General features: G+C 56.0%; 1 protein-coding gene across 1 annotated transcript; it reads left to right on the top strand.

The window, feature by feature from the left end:
- Nucleotides 1-521: 521 nt before the first annotated feature.
- LOC125356323 (cytochrome P450 26B1) lies at nt 522-18,500 on the top strand. Its single transcript, XM_048352733.1, has 7 exons — nt 522-1,008; nt 1,390-1,765; nt 5,212-5,436; nt 13,540-13,815; nt 14,032-14,187; nt 15,598-15,882; nt 16,243-18,500. Exons 2-7 carry the CDS (start codon nt 1,562-1,564, stop codon nt 16,633-16,635), a joined length of 1,539 nt encoding a protein of 512 aa, XP_048208690.1. The 5' UTR covers nt 522-1,008; nt 1,390-1,561; the 3' UTR covers nt 16,636-18,500.
- Nucleotides 18,501-18,843: the final 343 nt, after the last annotated feature.

Raw genomic sequence — 18,843 nt, 5'->3', positions numbered from 1 at the left:
CACAGGAGTGCGGGGACTACGGAGCACACGGGACTGCCTGGAGCTGGAGAAGGGGGCCGGGGACCCCGGAGGGAGGAAAAGTGGGAGGGAAGTAGCCTAGCAGCCAAGCGGGCACCAAGCGAGTACGCACGGTGTGTGTGTGTGTGTGTGTGTGTGTGTGTGTGTGTGTGTGCGTGTGCGCGCGCGCGCGTGTGTCTTCTGTCGTCCGTCTGTAGGTGCCGGGCTCGGAGAGACGCTGGCGAGAAGGAAGAGGAGGCGAAAGGTGACCAGAGTTTGGTCCTGCGGCGGCTACAAGTGGGTCCGGGCGGACGCGGGGCGGCGGGGCGGCGGGCAGCGGGGCGGGGCAGGGCGGGAGGCCGGCGGGCGCTCACACGCTCCGGCCGCGGGCCGGGCCTCTCACCACGCCTCCCGCTTTGTGGGCGCGCGGAGGGGGGCGCTGGCTGGCGCGGCGCCCACGGCGCAGCCTCCCGCCTCTATATAAATACACGCACCGCCTCGCTTTGGACGCAAATCACATTGAGAGACGCTTTTCAAACCATCAGCCCTGAAATCCTGCCTCCTGCTTTACCCCTCTTTCATTCCCTTTACCTTTCTTCTTCTTTCCTCCCCTCTTCCTTCCCCAACAGCAACTCCAGAGCCAGCCGAGAGACCGCGTCCCGGGACGGACTGCCTTTTCTTAATTGATACAATAGCCCAGCTCCCCGTTTCCACCTCCTTTCCCCAACCCCACCCCACCTCACCCCTCCCGCCCGCCCGCCGCAGCCGCCGCTGCCTCAGCGCCCGCCCGGGGCTCTGTCGCCGGCTTCGTCCCGTCCTGGCCGCGGCCCGCCAGCTCCGCACCCGCGCTCGGGGCCCACAGCGTCCGCCTCGCCACCTCACCCTCCACGCCCGCCTCGGGGTGCCGCGGCGACTGGGGGGCTCCGCCAGGGTCAGCCTAGAGACGGTGGGCTCGGGCCTCTCCACTCGCCTCAACTAGGGAATCTTCTTTCACGCCCCCCAAATTTCTGGGTTCGTTGGAATTTTTGAATTCAGAATTTTTTCTTTTTTTCTTTTTTCCTTCCAAGTAGGAATTTGGGGGAGATTCTCTTGACAAATAGATTGCACTTTCCGCTAGTTCTCTGTCTCCCCCCCCCCCCACTTCTCCTCTCCCGAGCAGGGGAAGGGGCTTTACGAGAGAGGGGCTCCTGCTGGACAAAGTTTTCCCAAGTTTTCCGAGTGTGATGGTTGGGGGGACAGCAAATCCCCCAGCTTGATCCAAGGCTTCATCTCACCGCCCCTTGAGCAGCCCCTAAGCCCGCTGTAAAGGAACGAACAAACAAACAAACAAACAAACAAAGTTACACCTCGAGTCTCCTCCTGTCTCCTCTCTCTTTCTCTCTCTTCCTTTAGGCAATCTTCCCATTCCCCCTCCGTTCCCTGGCCCTCGGCCCCAGCCTCGGTGCCCGCGGCGGCTGGAGGTGCGCGGACCCCCGGCCCCAGCCTCCCCTCCCCCGCCGCTCTAGGCCGGCCCTCCCCTCCCCCGCCGCGGCCGGCACAGCCAATCCCCCGAGCGGCCGCCAACATGCTCTTTGAGGGCTTGGAGCTGGTGTCGGCGCTGGCCACCCTCGCCGCGTGCCTGGTGTCCGTGACGCTGCTGCTGGCCGTCTCGCAGCAGCTGTGGCAGCTGCGCTGGGCTGCTACCCGCGACAAGAGCTGCAAGCTGCCCATCCCCAAGGGCTCCATGGGCTTCCCGCTCATCGGAGAGACCGGCCACTGGCTGCTGCAGGTAAGGGCGCGCTCGCTCCGCTGCTCTCCGGGCTCCGCTGACGGCGAGCGCCCGAGCGGACGGAGCGGCGGACCGGCCAGGGGGCGCCGGGAGCTTGAAAGCACCGGTCCCCGCCCCGCCCCTTCCCTTCTCGCAGCTTGGGTTGCCCGGGTTTCCCTGCCCGCCTGCGGCTGGGCTCAGAAACCGCAGGCGCCGGGTGCGCGGGCACACACGGCTGCTAAGAGGGATTCCCGGACCCGAGGGGACTCCCAAGATTGAAGTGCCGCGGTGGAGGGCGACCCAGCGGGGCTGCGAGGAAGAAAGCGCCCCGGGGATTCCCAGCACCGAGCGAGTCCGAAGGGGCGTCCTGTCCACAGCCGGGGTTCCCCCACTCTTTGGTCTGAAAGCCCCAAGTCACCGCCAGCGTCCCGAGTTGTAATAGGGGCGCTCGGAATCAAAAACAGTCCGCAGAGCAGGACCCGGGAGGGCAGCTAGGATAGTTCTCTTTAAGACCTGGGCTGCATTCTGGCTGTGTAGCCGTCGACACCAGGTTCAGATGCCGCGGTCCTCGCAAGTGTGTGTTGGGAGAGGAAGTGTGTGGTGGGAGAGGAAGAAGTTAACCCAAGGAAAATGAGAAGCCAGAGACCTGAGTGCTCTCAGGTTTTGGGGTGGGGGTGGGGAGAAGCTCTTATTTACTTATTGGGTGGGGGTAGTTTAGCAGAAGAGAGAACCTTGGGAGATGTAAGTGGGAGATGCAGTGCATGTGTGTGAGAGTGCGCGTGTGTGCCTGTGTGTGTGTATATGTGTTGTTAGACGCCACACAACCCTACTGTGTTGGAGATCATGGGACTCCAGCGCGTTAAGGGCCAGACACAGGTAACAGATTAACCTGGAGTTAACCTCATCAAAGGCTAGACAATCGCTTTTGCAATTTGATACACACCAGATTTTTCCTTGAGGGGGGCACCTTTGGAGGTGATCAAGACAAGTGTGTTTGGGCAACCGTGTGTACGCACATTTGTCCAATGGTGACAGTTAGCAAAAGCTTGGAAACAAGACAACCCGGACACGGGAAAGGTGATGTGAAAGGTGAGCGCTGGGACCCGTGGGTTTAGAGGTTTGAAAGCTTGGCTTGAAATTAACAGACGCGTGCAATCCGTGCGCGCGCTCACACTCAACCCGCCCCGCCCCGCCCCGCAGGAGGCCAAGTGACAGCCCGGCGAGGGCGGGAAGGGGGACTCCACGTTCCTCTACCCTGTGGTCTTTCCAGGTCACAGGGTTGATCCATCTCTTTGGGGGGTTGTTTGTCCAATGGGGTGGGGTTCACTTCAACCAATCGGACTGTGCCCTCTCAAATGAATCTCTAGAATTTCTCCCTGGCCACCACATTTAAAGGGTTAACTGCGGGGTGGTCTAGGCTTTTGGCCGAGAATTTAGAAAATAAAATAACTCACACTGGCAAGGGCTCCCGCTTGGTTAGAGCTGAACTGCGGAATCTGCAGTCGGTTAATGCTCCCACCCCATCCCGTTTCCTGACCTTTCTCCGATCCCCCCCCCCCCCGGCCCAAGTCTCCTTGACCCCCCCCCCAATCCCACAAGGACCTCTGGAGTGTCTACGTCCAGCCCGCACAGAAGTCGTGGAAGGGACGCGTGCCTCCCCGTCAGTGCGCCCCGGGGCAGCGGGCAATGGGGGAGGGAAAATGGGTGCGTGTTGAGGGGTGCTGAGGGGGTTAACGCGAGCCCTCTGAATCCCAGCATTATTTTTTTCGGAGTCATTTATCAGATTTTACGGGGGGACCTCCAAGGGCTCTCCGTTTCCACTGAGCGCCATCTAAACAGAGCCCAGGGCTAAAAATACAACATTTTTGTATAAATTGGACTCTCGGCCCGAGCGGCCGCCCCTATGAAAGTCCTCTTTGTGAAGACTGTGGAAACGGCGGACAAATAACTCTTTATTAATGCCACAAAAAACGCACTTTAATTATAGTTAGGCAGATCAGAGGCGGGGGTGGGGGGCGAGGCGGTGGCGACCTCGGAAAATTCACAACCCAACTTTTGTGTCGAGAGAAAAGAAAAACAGAGGAAAAGGAGAGGAGAGACCGAGAGTCAGACGGAGCGAGGGAGACGGTGTAGCAGACGGAAGAAGGGAACCCCGGTCCTCACCCCCCCTCCTCGGTCGTACCCCACCTCCGCCTAACTTTTTCTTAAAGGAATAGGCGCCGTGGGTCTGGGCGTCGCGGCGGGGCGGCGGGGAGTGGGGCGAGCCCCCCGCGGCCCGGCCCCCCTCTCGTTGGCGCGGGACTTCCCGGCTCGCTCCCTGTCGCGCGCTGGGGCCGGAGGCGCATGTGGAAAAGCGATTATAGGAATCCGGGTTCTGCAGAGTCACTTTTCGCTGGGCTGGGTGGAGTGCGTACATATCTAGCTGGAGAATAGCTTTCCGTGGAAAGTGAGGAAGGGGACCGATCCAGGAAAGGGGCAGCCGAGTTGTGCACTGGGGGACCACGACCCCGTTCCCTAGGTCTAGTTCTTAAGGCTGGACAGGGCGCCCCTCCCCTTCTCATCGTCCCAGCTTGGGTTGGAGAAGGGTTAACCAGGGCTGGGGTGGCAAATGCCGACGTCAAAGGGGAGCGAGACGCCCCCGCCCCTCTGAGGTCCCCTCGGTTTCCGGTACCAACGCGCCGCGGGCTCGCCAGGACTTTGGAGCGCTGGGCTCCGGCCTGGGCCCCGCGATCCTCGGCCCGCGCAGGCCGCTGCGGACGTTGGGGCTCCGGTTACCTGTGCGGGGTACCCCGCCCGGTCCCACCCGCCCTGCGGGAAGCGCCTTTCGCCTCCCGTTCCAAACTGCCAGGCGGTGACGAAAGTCCGTCTCAGTGCTTTCCAGAGCAAACTACTTTAGGAAAGTTGCGGCTCTCGGTCCATGGCCCCTCCCTGCAGAGCCCTCGGAGGGCCGCCGGGGTCCCCACGCGGGCCACACCGGAGAACGGAGGAAACTCCACTCCCCCATCTCTAGTGACCGTCTCTGGGCCCGGACCACTCACCGCTATAAATAATCCTTGGCCTGCGGCCACCCCGCGGGGTCTCGCCAGCCCATGCATGGCCTGGAGCCTGGAAATATTTATTCCGAGAGGCTGCAGAGCGCGTGGGGGAGGGGAGGGGAGGAACACCGCGGCTTTAGCTTCGGGTCCAGCGGTCAGGACACCTTTTCCTTTCCTAAAGTAATTACTTAAAAACAGCCTTCCTCGGGTGTCCTTGGGCCTCTCGCCTGCTCGCATTGTTTATTGTCCTCCAGGCCCTACTTCCCACTTGTGTGCACACTATGAAAAATAAAACCTACGTGCGTGTCTGTGTGCGTGTGTGTTAAGGGGGTAGGTGAGCGGTGTTCCAGATGAGCGCCCCCCACCCCGACACCCCGGCCTCGCCGACCCCGTGTGGGCCCTGAGAGAGGTTTTCTGGTGTGGCCCCCGCAGGGTTCCGGCTTCCAGTCGTCTAGGAGGGAGAAGTATGGCAACGTGTTCAAGACCCACTTGCTGGGGCGGCCGCTGATCCGAGTGACAGGCGCCGAGAACGTGCGAAAGATCCTCATGGGCGAGCACCACCTCGTGAGCACCGAGTGGCCGCGCAGCGCGCGAATGCTGCTGGGCCCCAACACGGTGGCCAACTCCATCGGCGACATCCACCGCAACAAGCGCAAGGTAAGGGCTCGGGCTCCTTTGTGTCCTGCAGCTCCCCTCTGGGTAAGTGGTTCGCCGAGACCGGAGAATGTCCCCACTGGAATCTCTGCTCCCCTTTGCGCTCCAAGCCTGGAGCCTCCCCTCCCTCGCCTGGACGGCTTTCAGCCGGAATCCCCGGCCTGGAGAGGCCTCCTCCGGAGCTACCCTCGCGGGCCAGCTGCACGGTGGGCAACGCCAGGTCCCAGGGGGTCCCAATCGGAGGTGGTTTGAACAAAGCGTAACGCGCGAGGTCTGGAGCAGCCCACGCTGGCCCTCGCAGTGCGATACGGAACTGGAAAAGGAGGGGGCGGGCGGGGCCGTGGGCCGGCGCTCCGCTTGGCGCCACGTTACTCCCCGGGAATTGCCAGGGCTTATCTGTCTACAATAAAGCCTAGACCTCTTGCCACAGGTGGCTTTGAAGGCAATGCAGGGCTGTGCTGGAGGAGCAGGGGACACCATGTGGGCAGCGGTTGGTGGGCCTTGCCTGGGAGAGGTCTGGTGAGCTTTCGGGTCCGGTGCCCACCAGTGGGGTCGTGGGGGTGCGCCCGGAGATCTCGGCGCACCTACCTCTCCTTCAAGAGGAAGCAAAAGCGGGTGTTTATCCCGTGGATTTCCCGAGCGACCGTAGGAACCACCGAGGAGGAGGCAAGCCAGCGCGCTCGGAGCGATTCTCCCCGCCCCCTCCCTGCGCGGCGCGGCGGCGGCGGCCGCCGCGGCGGCCCGGAGCGCGGGCGGCACGTGCTGTTTGAACTGTAGTAACCCGAAAGCTGAGCCGGCGGGCGGGGCGCCGGCCTGCGGGCTTGAAGCCGCCAGAAGGGAGGCTGCACAGCCTCTCCACTCAGTTTTTTCCACTGGGTCAGAGCACTCACTCTTCCTTTCCTAAGAAAGAGTGGGGCCTCTCATCTCCCGGAGGAGTGATGGGAGGGCAGGAGAAGGGAGGGACAATGGGGGCGGGGAACACCTTCGAGGAGACATCTGTATGAGAGGTGGCGCTGGTGAAAATGGGGGATCGTCCTGTGCTGTTTTCACGAAAGCATCTCCTACGATCCTAGACCCACCCTTGAATGGTAATAATTCTATGTAGTAGACAGAAGAAGGAAAAATCAAACAGGAATCTGTTTGCATGCCCCCCCCCCCCCGCAGGAATCTCCAAGCAGGTATTTCAGGAACTGGAAGGTTGCTCCCAGAGGCCTCTCTCCCATCAGTCTCACTCAGAGCTGGGAGCAGTTAAAACAGCATCCTTAAGTTGTATTAACTGGGGCTGGGGAGCCTGGAGACTGTTGGGAGATTGGACAGAGATTCCCCCCCCGCCCCCTGCCTTATTCTCAGGGACTCCACCATTTGGAATGGTCCAAAGAGTGAGCAGAAAAAAGACTCAGGAACCCTGCTCCAAACCAAGCCATCGCTTTCCATTTTGTTCCTACAGAGGCTTTCATGAGGTTGGGGACGTTGAAGCTTAGGTTGAGTGAGACTTGAATCAGGTCAGACACCTAAGGAAAGATCCTGGGATGGGAGTGGGGTGCTTAGCTGGAAAAGAAGGCTTAGCCAGGACCACAATGTAAGATCCCTTGGGGTGGGGGAGGGGGGTTACCGCTTGCTTTAGAGTGAGGCTGTTGCTTTGGAGTCTCACCCAGCTTCCAGATTATATATATGGAAAGTCCCAGGGATTTGGTTTATATTATGCACTTGGAGGAGAGAGGATAGCTCAGATAAACTGCCAGAGAAATATATAGGGCAAGAAGAGATGGGGTGGGGGGACCAGAAACTGAGAACCGGAGAGAGGGATCCATGATCTTCCCCTTCTAAGCTCCTGGCCCTCTAGCTCCTTTGAGCTGGAAAATCACCAGGAGTCAGTCCATCCTGAGTAAGGGGCGAAACAAGTGCAGAGCTTTTTCTGTGTTGTGCCATTGCTGGCTATATGGGCCATCTGAGTAGTCAACTGGACAGAGGACCTTTCCCCATCACATATCTCCCCAAATGATGACCCATAATCCTAAATTTACTGGTGTGCATAGGGAACCTTGCATGATAGGCAAGCAGGACAGCTGATCTTTGCCTTTAAGAAGTAGAACCTGGCAGGAAGATAGGGAAGGGGACCTTGTTTCTGAATAACCACATGGTCCTGGAGAAGGTGGCCATTCTTTGGACCCAAGGCCAGCACCATGTAGCCAGGGTTGGGGGCTGCTAGCTACCATGCACATTGTAGTTCACCCTGCAATCAGAGACCTAGCTGGAGAATGTGCTGCGAGGCCAGACCCCAGCCCAGTCTGGATGTACGTGCAGGAAATGGGTCCAGGTGTGCAGGGGCCTTGGCTGGCCAGGGACTAGAAACGTCAATGTTTCCATTGGGGCTAGTGACCCACCCCTTCTCTGGGAGGTCTGACCAGATGTGTAGGGAGGGGGCTCCTTGCTGCCATCACTGCACTCCAGGTGTTTGCCCTGGCTGCCCTGGTGGTCTAGAGCCAGCAGGGGTGGGGTTGCCAGGCAAAAATCCAGAAAGGCTTGCCCAGTCTCATAGCATTACTTATGGAAAACCAGGCCTGTGTCCCTACAGCCCAGGCCTCCCACTTCCTCTTTGTCTCCCTCATTTGCAGTCTTGTCTCTGATGGAGCCTATCGAGACATGGAATGTTGCCCTAGAAGAGTGGATGGAGTCTGCTTAGGAAGAGGGTTGGCAGAGACTTTGGGAAGGGGAAAGGGGTAGTTCTGGAAGCTTGAGATGCCAGTTTCAGAGCAGAATTGGGTATTTCCTCTTTCTTTGAAGCTGGACCTCTGCATTAAGATGAGCAGCTTCAATGCACACCAGACTCAAAGATAGTTTCAAGAAGCTTGGGGAACATCTCAAGTGATGTATTTAGCCTTGGAGAGGCTGGGGAGATGGAGGCCAGAAGGTGAACAGGCTTTGGCAGCAGCAATCAATAAGCCAGCCTACTCACTTGCTGTCCCTTACTAACCTGGCCTTGGGCCTCCATCCTGGGGTGGTGATGAGGCTCAGGACCATTGCACTCCTCTTAGAAACCCAGTGCATCTTAGGCTTTATGTAGGGATACAGATGCTAGGTGCCCCAGCAGTAGGGCAAAGCCAGGAGTGCCCATGATTGAAGGGTAACTCACATCTGACTCAAAAGGTCCTTTGCACCCATTCATATAGCCTCTGCACAGTCATATCTAAAAGGCTCAGTTCAGGGCAGAAGCTCCCAGCTGATTAGATGGGAAGGTGTGTGCTTTGGACTGGCAGCCCAGTCACTAGGAGCTCTGCTCCAGCAATTCAATCAAAAGTTACTGTAGCACTAGTAAGTGAACCTAGTGGGTACTGGGGTGTGCAGGAGCGGATCTCTCTGAAGGTCAGCGGGGGAGGAAGCTCAGTCAGTTGCCAGGGTGTCTGGGAGTGAGACTCTTGCTGGGCTTGCCTTTGTGCCAGCCAGCAGGCTGGTGGGAGGGCTAGGCGTGGGGGGGACCCTCTTCCTGTTTTTCTTCCTTTTTGTGTTCTTCTCCTAGGGTGGGGTGGGATCCAAGGTTGAAGGGATGACGTGTTTGCTCATTTTCCCAGACTTGGAAGGCTAACATGGCCTTGGCTGATATTGAGGAGGTTTGTTGGGGTCTGCTCTTGTCCTGAGCCTCCTGTGACAGTCATTGCATCCATCCTGAGTTTCCTAAGCCTAAAGGAACAAACTCCAGGGGTCTAGGAAATGCTACCACACTAGAATAGCAAGAAGAGATGACCTTACCCTTAAAATCAAATTGCGCCATAGAGGAGCATCCTCTTGAGTTTTAGATAAATTCAGAGCCCACGAGGGCTGGTAGGTGTCAGTACCACGGGGTTTGGAGTGGTGGAAGTTTCAGTCATGACTGGCCACTAGAACCTGGGCAGGGTCCTCTCCTTTGGTTTTAGCTTTCCAAGGGGATTTTGTTGTGGCTGAAAGAGGATGAGAACAGCTAGGTAACCTTTTTCTAAACTGGGGGTGGGGGAGGGGGAAGACTCAGCAAGTATTTGCAAATACGGCCTCCCCTTCTCCATCACATGCTTTGACAGCTCCATGTGGAGGACTGGAACTGTGGGGATGGCATTCTGCTCCCATAGACTTAGGGAAGGGACAGGCATAAGGGACAAGCCAGAACCTAGCATAAGCCCTTTAGGGGCTGTCTGGGTCCTCCCCTCCCAAGGAGAGGCGAAGCCAAGGCCCAGTGGAAATGCAGGCAGCTGGATGGATGACGTCCTCGCTTGTCTCCCTCCTTATTTGAGTATAAAGTACACACACCTTGGCGTCACCCCTATGTGGACGGATGGCTGCCCGCCTTCTGTTATTCTTTCCACTCCACAGGCCGAGGCTCTGAGGCTCCAGTGGCCTGCCCAGGCTCCCAGCCCTCCTGGGCAGCGTCTTCCATTCCTCCCAGTCTGAGTCACTGGCCAAGCAGTGGGCTCCTCTCAGCCTCTGCCCACTCTTGCGGCTGCCCATCCATGTGTCCATCCATCCACAGCTACCAGCAGACTGTGGGAGGTTATCTGACCAAACAGGGCTGTGGTGGTTCACAGAAAGACTCCCCACTCCCAGAGGCACCAGATGAGAAATGGGAAGGTGGAAAGGCCTGGTTGGGGGAGAAAACATTTTTAGGGGAAAAAATGATAGGGAATTGAATTCTTGACAAGCCTAAGAGGTGCCCCTAGACCCTTGCTGTGGACTCAACTCTCATTCTAGAGAGTATGAGAACAGGGCTGTGTGCTCTGGGAGAAAAGTGTGGGGGGTTGAAGAGTTAGTTACCCAAGGATGTCCTTCCAGACAGGAGCCCATCCTTCTTCCTGCCTTTGCCCCTACGAGTCCCACAAAGTCCACTGGGAGACCCTCTGCTCTCCCCCTCCCCCAGCTCCAGCCCTGGCACTGAGTCCACACCTTCACTTCCCTCTGCCGGGCTCTACTTGGACCTGGACTGGCTCCCAATGACCTTTGTCTGGTATTCTTGGCTCACTTTTGGGAATTCCAGGGAAGCCCCAGAGGGAAACAAAGCAACTGGGGCTCTTGTGATGACTGTGGTCAGGGCAGCAGCTCTGGGGGCTGGAACTCTTCCTCTCTCCACACGGAGCCACTCCCAGGCACCTTCCCAGCGTGCCCTAGTCCTGACCCGAGCAGGCCATGGCATCAGACTCAGCACACCCTGACACAGCCCCAGGCCTCCCTCTGCCCTGGCCAGCACCTCCGCCTCCGCCTGTCCTTTGTGGTGGGCGGTGGTTTCTGGGCTGCCCAGCTTTGGGAAGTGCCCTCGTTGTTAACCCTGGGCACAGACCCAAAGATGAAGTCCCGGAGACTTCCCAGTGCCTGGGAGGCCCTGATGCCTGTGGAACAGCTGGGCTGGAGGCAGGCGCATGCACTTGGTGGCCTGAGCAAGGGAGACATCCTGTAACTTGCCTTCCTTCGGCTTCTCATTTGGGTGGTTTCCTCCCCTTAGGAGGCTTCTGTGGAGAGACAGACCAGGCAAATAGAGCCCCTCACGAGACCAGTTGGGAAACTAAGCCCCAGAGGGGCAATGACCTGCTGGCTGTCACTTGGCAAGGCACTGGTCTGGCTAAGAGCCCTAGTTTTGGCTTTGGTTTTCTTTTGAAGAGCCACAGCCTGAAGTCCTGGCGGTTCAGAGTGGCAACGTGTGCCTGGTCTTGCTTAGGACCCCTTCCTGCCAGAGGACAAATTATAGACTCATTGACTTGGAGTGCTTTCTCAGTTCCAAGTTCCTCTGGATCCTTTGCCTTCCCACGTTGTCCCTGTCCTCCTTGGCCCCTAAGCCAGGATTGTGATTCAGCCAGCAATCACTAGAGGGCGCAGGGAGTGTAACCTGTAGGACAGGCAGGGCTTGGCAGTGTCCTGCGTGGCCCCTCCTCCTCAGAGTTTGGAGAAGGCCCTGGTACTCCCCCATCATGACCCTGCTATGGCCCTTCCTGAGCCACCATAGCCAGGGTGTGAGTATGGGGAACCGGCAATCACTCTCCAGGTTTCATGAGCTTTGCTAGGTTCTGGCTATTTTGGAGGGGGTCAGTATCTTCTTGGAAAAAGTGTTCAGGTGCTCTGTGGGTTGAAAGGGATCTCAGAGGTTACTTGGTCCAGGCTCATCACTTTTTACAGAATAAACTCAGGGGCAGGTGATTTGGCCATGGGGACACAACGAATTATTGGGAAATCTCTGGTTAAAACTCAGGTCTCCGAGTGCCTAGTGCACTCTTTCCCATCTGGCTTTGACTTTGGTTGGTCTTTGTGAGTATGGCCACTGCACTGTACCCCTCTGCCCCACATTTTGGGGCCCAGGTCTCCTGTGCCCTGGACACCTTGACTTTTCCATGAAAGTACCCCTGGTGCTCTGCTCTGCACTGGCACTGGGCTGGCCAGTTCTGAACCAGTGTAACCTCCTTGTACCCTCCTGCTCCAGCATCAGCCTCTCTGCTGAGGGCTGGCCCCACCGCCCTGCCTTGTTTCTCCATATGCCTGCTCAGCCCCTGTGGAGCGCTTTGCACTGGCCTCCCGCCCTCTTTGCTGTTTTGTAAAGGTCCCTAGTTGGCTAGGTTTGCACTCTGCATCTGGATTCCACTCCTTCTCCCTAAGTATCCCTGATCAGGGGCTGATTCTAGAATCCTGAAGGCACCATAGTAAAGGGCTGACTCACCCAGCACTGCCTTTGCAATAACCTTGTGATGGGAAATGGCAGCTGAAGTCCCCCCAGAAATACTCTGAGACACCCCTCCCCCCAAAAAAAGTGGGCAAAGTGCGATTGATCCTTTCAGGACTCAGTTGAACTAGGGACCCTTCTGTTACCACCCTTCTACCTTTCAACTGTCCCTTTGTGGCAAAAGTGGCCCCATCAGAACAGTGTGGGAGTCTCTGCCCCTCACTGGCCTCCCTCCCCCTCTCTGCCCACCGGGACTTTCGGAATGAAAGTGCTATTGTGTGAGCCTGGCTGGGCCACTGAAGGGCCAGCACTGTTATTCCTTCAAACCAGCCCTCCCATTAGCCATGCAGGGCCCAGGCCAGGAAAATGTTACCTTTTCCTCCTCAAGCTGACTGCAGGGGAAATTCTCACATTTACAGTTTGTGCGCAGGTTGTTTTTTGGGGGGCAGGCAGGGAGGGCGGGCGCGTGTATGTGGTTTGCACAGGGCCGGTGGGGGCTCTCGCCTCTGCACTGCCCCTCCTCTGTCTGCCTTCCCCTGTGACCTTTCCCTTGGCTACAGTGGTGGGGGTTGGACACCTCCGAGGCTGTTGGTTATTATAAGTGAGACCTGAAAGCTGTCAGTAAATAAACTAACGTTCTCCCTCCGCTTTTCATGGAAGGTAGCAGTGTGAAAAACATGTGCAGGGAATAGGGGGAGGGGGACGTGGAGCCAATCAGGAGGGCTTGAGGCAGGGAGGTGGAAATGGGGTTCCTTGGCTATTAAGATGGCCCTGGAAGATTAAAACAGTTTCTGTTTGTTTTTGCAATCTTTGGGCGTGGAAAGCCACTGCCTTCATCCCCCTGCCTCCAGACTAGCTGCACTGAAGACATTTTAATCGCACAGCTTTGAACTCCCTAGAATTTCTACCTCATAGTTGTTTCACAAGGAGGAAGTACAATTTTGGTTTCTAGAAAGTCTTGCTTGTGCACTAGCTGTCCCACCAGTGGAACAGAAGAGAAGCCACTTACTGTTTTCCCACCTCTTCCCTGTCCACTTAATCCATATGTCACTTTTGACACTTCTATCTTGGGTCTTGGGATGTACCCCTTTATCAGAAGGAATTCTAGCCTCAAATCAGACCCCTGTAGGACTCCCCTGTAGGGTGGCATAGCCACAATTCCTGTGACTCAATGGCAGCTGGACTGTGCAGTTCCCAAGACTTTGCCGTTGTGGGGAGACACATCCTTCTGGGGGCTGAGAAAGAAGATACCAGCTCAGACAACCCTGTGAATTACAAGAAGAGGCCTGACCTTGAGAAAAAAAAATGCTTGAATTGTGTTCTCACCTTGTCCTTCCCTGCCTTTCTTTCAGGGGAGCCTGCCTGGAAATCTCTGGAAGCTCAGTGGGAGGGACTGGAGATGGGATTCATACTTCACTGCCAATGTCTCTGCTTTGCAGGTTTTCTCCAAGATCTTCAGCCATGAGGCCCTGGAGAGCTACCTGCCCAAGATTCAGCTTGTGATCCAGGATACTCTCCGTGCCTGGAGTAGCCAGCCCGAGGCCATCAATGTGTACCAGGAGGCACAGAAGCTTACCTTCCGCATGGCCATCCGGGTGCTTCTGGGTTTCAGCATCCCTGAGGAGGAATTAGGACATCTCTTCGAGGTCTACCAGCAATTTGTGGAGAATGTCTTTTCCTTGCCTGTGGATTTGCCCTTCAGCGGCTACCGAAGGGTGAGCAATCAGGACCTGACAGGAGAGGGAATGGGCTTTCTACCAGCCCACGCGCGGGAAGGAGTGCTGACTGCAGAGACAGACACACAGAACACTGGCATGTCAGCAGAGGGGAGAGGTGTTAGGTGGGGCACACTAGAGCTTTCCCCAGGCAATCCGGGGCTCAGATGGGAGCTCACCCATGGGTGGAGGGATGACAGCCTCATCTTTCCTTAGGGCATCCAGGCTCGGCAGATCCTACAGAAGAGCCTGGAAAAGGCCATCCGGGAGAAGCTGCAGTGCACCCAGGGCAAGGACTACTCAGATGCGCTGGACATCCTCATTGAGAGCAGCAAGGAACATGGGAAGGAGATGACCATGCAGGAGTTGAAGGTTGGTAGGGTCACTCCTGTCATGCCCACACTCCATTCTGGGGCTTTCTCTGGGACGGAAAGGTGTCTGCTCTGGTCTTCCTGTGAAGATACATTGAACCACCCTTCTCTGCTCACAGCAGGAGACTGCTAAGGGCTGTACACACCACGTCCTGGGATAAGGAAGTCTCCACAGTGGCCAGGCCATACATATGCACTTGCTCTTGCCCACAGCTGTGTCTGTTGTTTTTAATAAGATGCTGGAAATTGGCCCTTGGCCCTCTGAACTGGCTGTATTGGTGACTTGCTGACAAGTTTCCCCTTGAAACTTCTCCCCAAAGTTCGCCTCTCAGTCTATTGCATGGTCCTAATAGACATAGAAGATTATCTAAGGAAAGGCAGGCCCTCAAGGAAGCCACTTGCTTGAGGCCAGTCCCAGCCCTGGGAAGATTTAGACCTAACTCAAGCCCCTCCTCTAACTCCCCAGCTTTTTCCAGTTGGTAACACTACAAGTGCCCAGCCTAGCTGGCCTTCCATCACCTAGACCATTCACACTGGACCCCAAGTAGTTCCATTCCCCTGGCTTTCCAGGTGCTCACTGAGTCTCCCTATAAAGGTGCCTTACCTGAGGCTTCACATCCCCCATGGTCTTTGCTTCTCCACACTCTACCTAGTTCCAAACTTTTTTTTTTTGGACTGGGTAGCCAGAAAGGCTGGGGTAATTTCCATTTTATAAGAAGTCTCAGTGCCATGACAAGTAGGACCCAGGCCCTTTGATCCTCTCTCTGGATTCAACACATAAATTTGAGAAAAAAATGTGAGGACTGTGATGAGGTAACCCACTGGGGCCTTTCCATGGAGCCCTAGGTCCCAGTGTACTACTCCCTAGCTAACCCTGATGGCTCATCCAAATTCTCCAGAATCACTTCCTCTGAACCTCTTCACTGTAGTCTTCTCCCGGGTACTCATAGCTATGATCCTGGGCTGCCCTATACTCTGCCTATCCCTCTGATTTCCTAATAATGTATTTCCTGGGGATAGAAGAGAGAGCTGGGGTTTAGAGTTCATTTGCCACCACACATGCCCACATAGCTCTCCTATGATTGGTCTGTTTTCTCCCAGGATCTCATTGTACTCACTGGGGTTGGCCAGGAAGGGAGCAGTGAGTGAGAAGGAGCTCTACATAAGGAACTAACAGGCAAATGATTCTGCCCAGGCTCATAGCAGTGTGTTTCCTGCCTAGCCAGGGTCTGGTGGTGCCCTCTCTGTCTACAGTGATGCCACAGCTCCAGCACCTGAGACTCAGAGGAGCAGAACTGGTCACAGGAAGCAGGAAGGCTCTTTCTCACTTGGCCATGGCCCTGGGGATACTGGCAGAATGGGCTGTCCTGACTCAGATGGCCAGTAATGTCTCTCTTCTCTGCCACTTCAGGATGGGACCTTGGAGCTGATCTTTGCAGCCTATGCCACCACGGCCAGTGCCAGCACCTCACTTATCATGCAGCTGCTGAAACACCCTGCAGTGCTGGAGAAGCTGCGTGAAGAGCTGCGGGCCCAGGGCATCCTTCACAGCGGTGGCTGTGCTTGCGAAGGCACCATGCGCCTGGACACCCTCAGTGGGCTGCGCTACCTGGATTGTGTAATCAAGGAGGTCATGCGCCTCTTCACTCCTGTCTCCGGTGGCTACCGCACCGTGCTGCAGACCTTCGAGCTTGATGTGAGGCTGGGCCCCGTGGGGCTGGGGTTGAGAGGATCTGATCTATAAGAAGGATGCCCCTTGGGTATCATGCTGTGACAGGGAGACAGTGCTTGATTTCAGGGAGCTTTTAGCCCAATGGGAAACACATAACCCCAATAAGTTGTGGGATGAAGCCAGCCTCCATGTCATATGTGAATTTACATGTGACATGCATAAACAGGAGACTGAACTAGCATGCAGAGAGGCTGACCGTATCCAAGGGTCACCATACAGTACCTCTAGGGAGAGCAATCTTGATGAACAGGCAGGTAGGTTTGGGCCCTCTCCTGGTCTCCTTTGGTTCTCATCACCCACTTCCTGGCTCTTATCTTCTTCCAGGGTTTCCAGATCCCCAAAGGTTGGAGTGTCATGTATAGCATCCGGGATACCCATGACACGGCACCTGTGTTCAAAGATGTGAACGTGTTTGACCCTGACCGCTTCAGCCAGGCAAGGAGTGAAGATAAAGATGGCCGCTTCCACTATCTCCCATTTGGTGGTGGTGTCCGAACCTGCCTGGGCAAGCACCTGGCCAAGCTGTTCCTGAAGGTTCTGGCAGTGGAACTGGCCAGCACTAGCCGTTTTGAGCTGGCCACCCGGACCTTCCCCCGCATTACCTTGGTCCCTGTCCTCCACCCTGTGGATGGCCTCAGCGTCAAATTCTTTGGCCTGGACTCCAACCAGAATAAGATTCTGCCAGAGACGGAGGCCATGCTGAGTGCCACAGTGTAGCTCTGCTCAGGGCCTCGCCCTGCTTTAGCCCAGCCTAGCAGAGGTGGGGTGACAGAGGTAGAAACCTGTGTGTGGGAGGGGCTGGAACAGGAGGGCAAGTGTCCCCAATACTTGCCCTCCTCTGCCCCCCTCCCTGGCAAATCCTCCCCAAAGCCAAAAGGGCCCCATCTTTCCCAGAGGTGGGCCCTCCTCTTGATGTTTGCTATCTCCAGAGTTCCCCCACTTCCTCCCCTTGTCCCCAGCTTACCTCCTAGAATAGGGCCTGGCTGGGGATCTGCATGCCTGTGACAGTGTTAGTGCCAGTTGGCTGTGCTACAGTGTGTGCTTGTGATGTTCTGAATATCCCTTCCATCCCTTGTGTTTTCCTTGGTGGCCAGGTGATTGTATTGGGGAGGGAGACAGCCCCTCCCCAACTTTCTTTAGCACCTCTGCCACTCCCTTTTGCTATGGCTCAGTCAGTGCCCACTTGCTGTGGCTGCCGAAGAATAGCATCCTGGGTAATCCAACAACACAGGCAAACCTAGGTGTCGAAGGGGTTGCCACTCGTCTGGAGAGCACCTCCTACCCAGGTCTGCCAGTTTGGACATTCAACATTATCTATTGCTGCTACTTGTTCTCTCCTTTGATCTTGGGGTTCAGGAGCCCCAGATATGTTTCCCAGCATCTTCCCCAGTGGCCCTGGGCAAGCACACTGACATCCCCATCTCACTCCCAGGAAAGACCCTCTGAACCAGGCCACTCCCTATAGGGACCCAATGGAATCCCTGGCTCATGCTTCCCCCCAGCCCATATTTATTCACTGATCTTGGGCAACCTGAGGTTTGAAGCAAACATATTCTCTATCTCCTAGCCTCCATCCCAGCAGTCACCAGCAGGACTTCTGGGAATGAGAAGGAGGGAATCTCTGGTCCAACTCACCCCATCCCCCTGGCCCAGACTTCCTGGGGTCTACACAAATGATTTGCTTTAAACCTAGAAGCTGAAATGCAGCATCTCTGCCTGGTGTCCCCTGGTGGAGGTAGGGTAACTGTCTATAGCCTCTTCCCTGTCCTGTTAAAGCCCTGTTCATATGGATTTGGAGGTTGCCATAATTTCTGGCTGGGCCACTGTTCACCCAGTGCCATTCCAATGGCTGGTGAGGATGGGGAAGGATACGGGTTCATTCCGATGGGGCTTGAAGACCTCCATCTTCCTTTTCTTAGTCTTACCCTTTGCCCTTAGACCTTGGAAAGATGTCCTTGAAGCCCCTCCACCTCTATGCCACTGTCTGCCAAAGCCCAGCTCAGGGGGGATGGGGAGGAGATGAAAGCAGGGGGAGGTAAGGTAGAGAGTCTCCCTCAGAGCTGTGTGGTCAGGCCCTGTGTGGTCTGCAGACACTGTGGGAGGGAGGCTGCAGGAGGAGCTGGGAGGAGTATGTGGGATTTGTCAGAAGTGATTTGGTTGCAGATGGGCCAGTCAGGATGACTGGGTGGAAGAAGAGTAGCTCCTGCCCCTGGCATTTTGAACATTGGCAATTTGGGATGCCTCCAGGTAATGATGGGGGGGGGGTGGTAGGGTGTCCTTTGGTGAGTCTCTAAGCAATTTTGTCTGTTTTTAGATTTTTTTTTCTTTGCTTTGTGGGTTTCTCCATTCAGGTTTTGATGTTATTAGTGCAATGAATGGTTTTTACAAGAAAAATTAGTCACACAAGAAATAACAGCACACAACAACCCCCCCCTCCCCCAACTGCCAATGGAACAGTTCTTTGCAGTCTCTTAGTGTCATCTCCCCCTCCACGGGGGGCACCTTACAGGAATGAGAGCTCACTGTTCACAATGTCCCGTCACTCCAACAACTCCTAAAGATTTTTCCTCTTCCTCCTTCTCTTCTTTACTCTCTTGAACTCAAGGCCTGAGCACTGTCCCTTAGCCTTTTCATTAAAAGCTGGTGCTCTACCACTTGAACCACACCTCCACCATTGGCTCTGTTGGTGGTTAATGGGAGGTAAAACTCTCATACACTTTCCTGCTCAGGCTGGCTTCAAATAGTGATCCTCAGATCTCAGCCTCCTGAGCAGTTAAGATGACTGGCATGGGCTTTGAGCTGCTTCCTTCTTTTTTCACTGCTAAAACAGTAGAGAACGAATATTACTGTCAAAAGTAGCTTGGAATTTTAAACAAGTTAGTGAGGCCCCTCAATCCCACTTCTCAATTCTGAAAAACAGAACAA

Source organism: Perognathus longimembris, chromosome 8, assembly GCF_023159225.1.
Source record: "Perognathus longimembris pacificus isolate PPM17 chromosome 8, ASM2315922v1, whole genome shotgun sequence".
Classification (NCBI taxonomy): Eukaryota; Metazoa; Chordata; class Mammalia; order Rodentia; family Heteromyidae; genus Perognathus; species Perognathus longimembris.
This window is presented reverse-complemented; position numbering and strand designations above follow the sequence as displayed.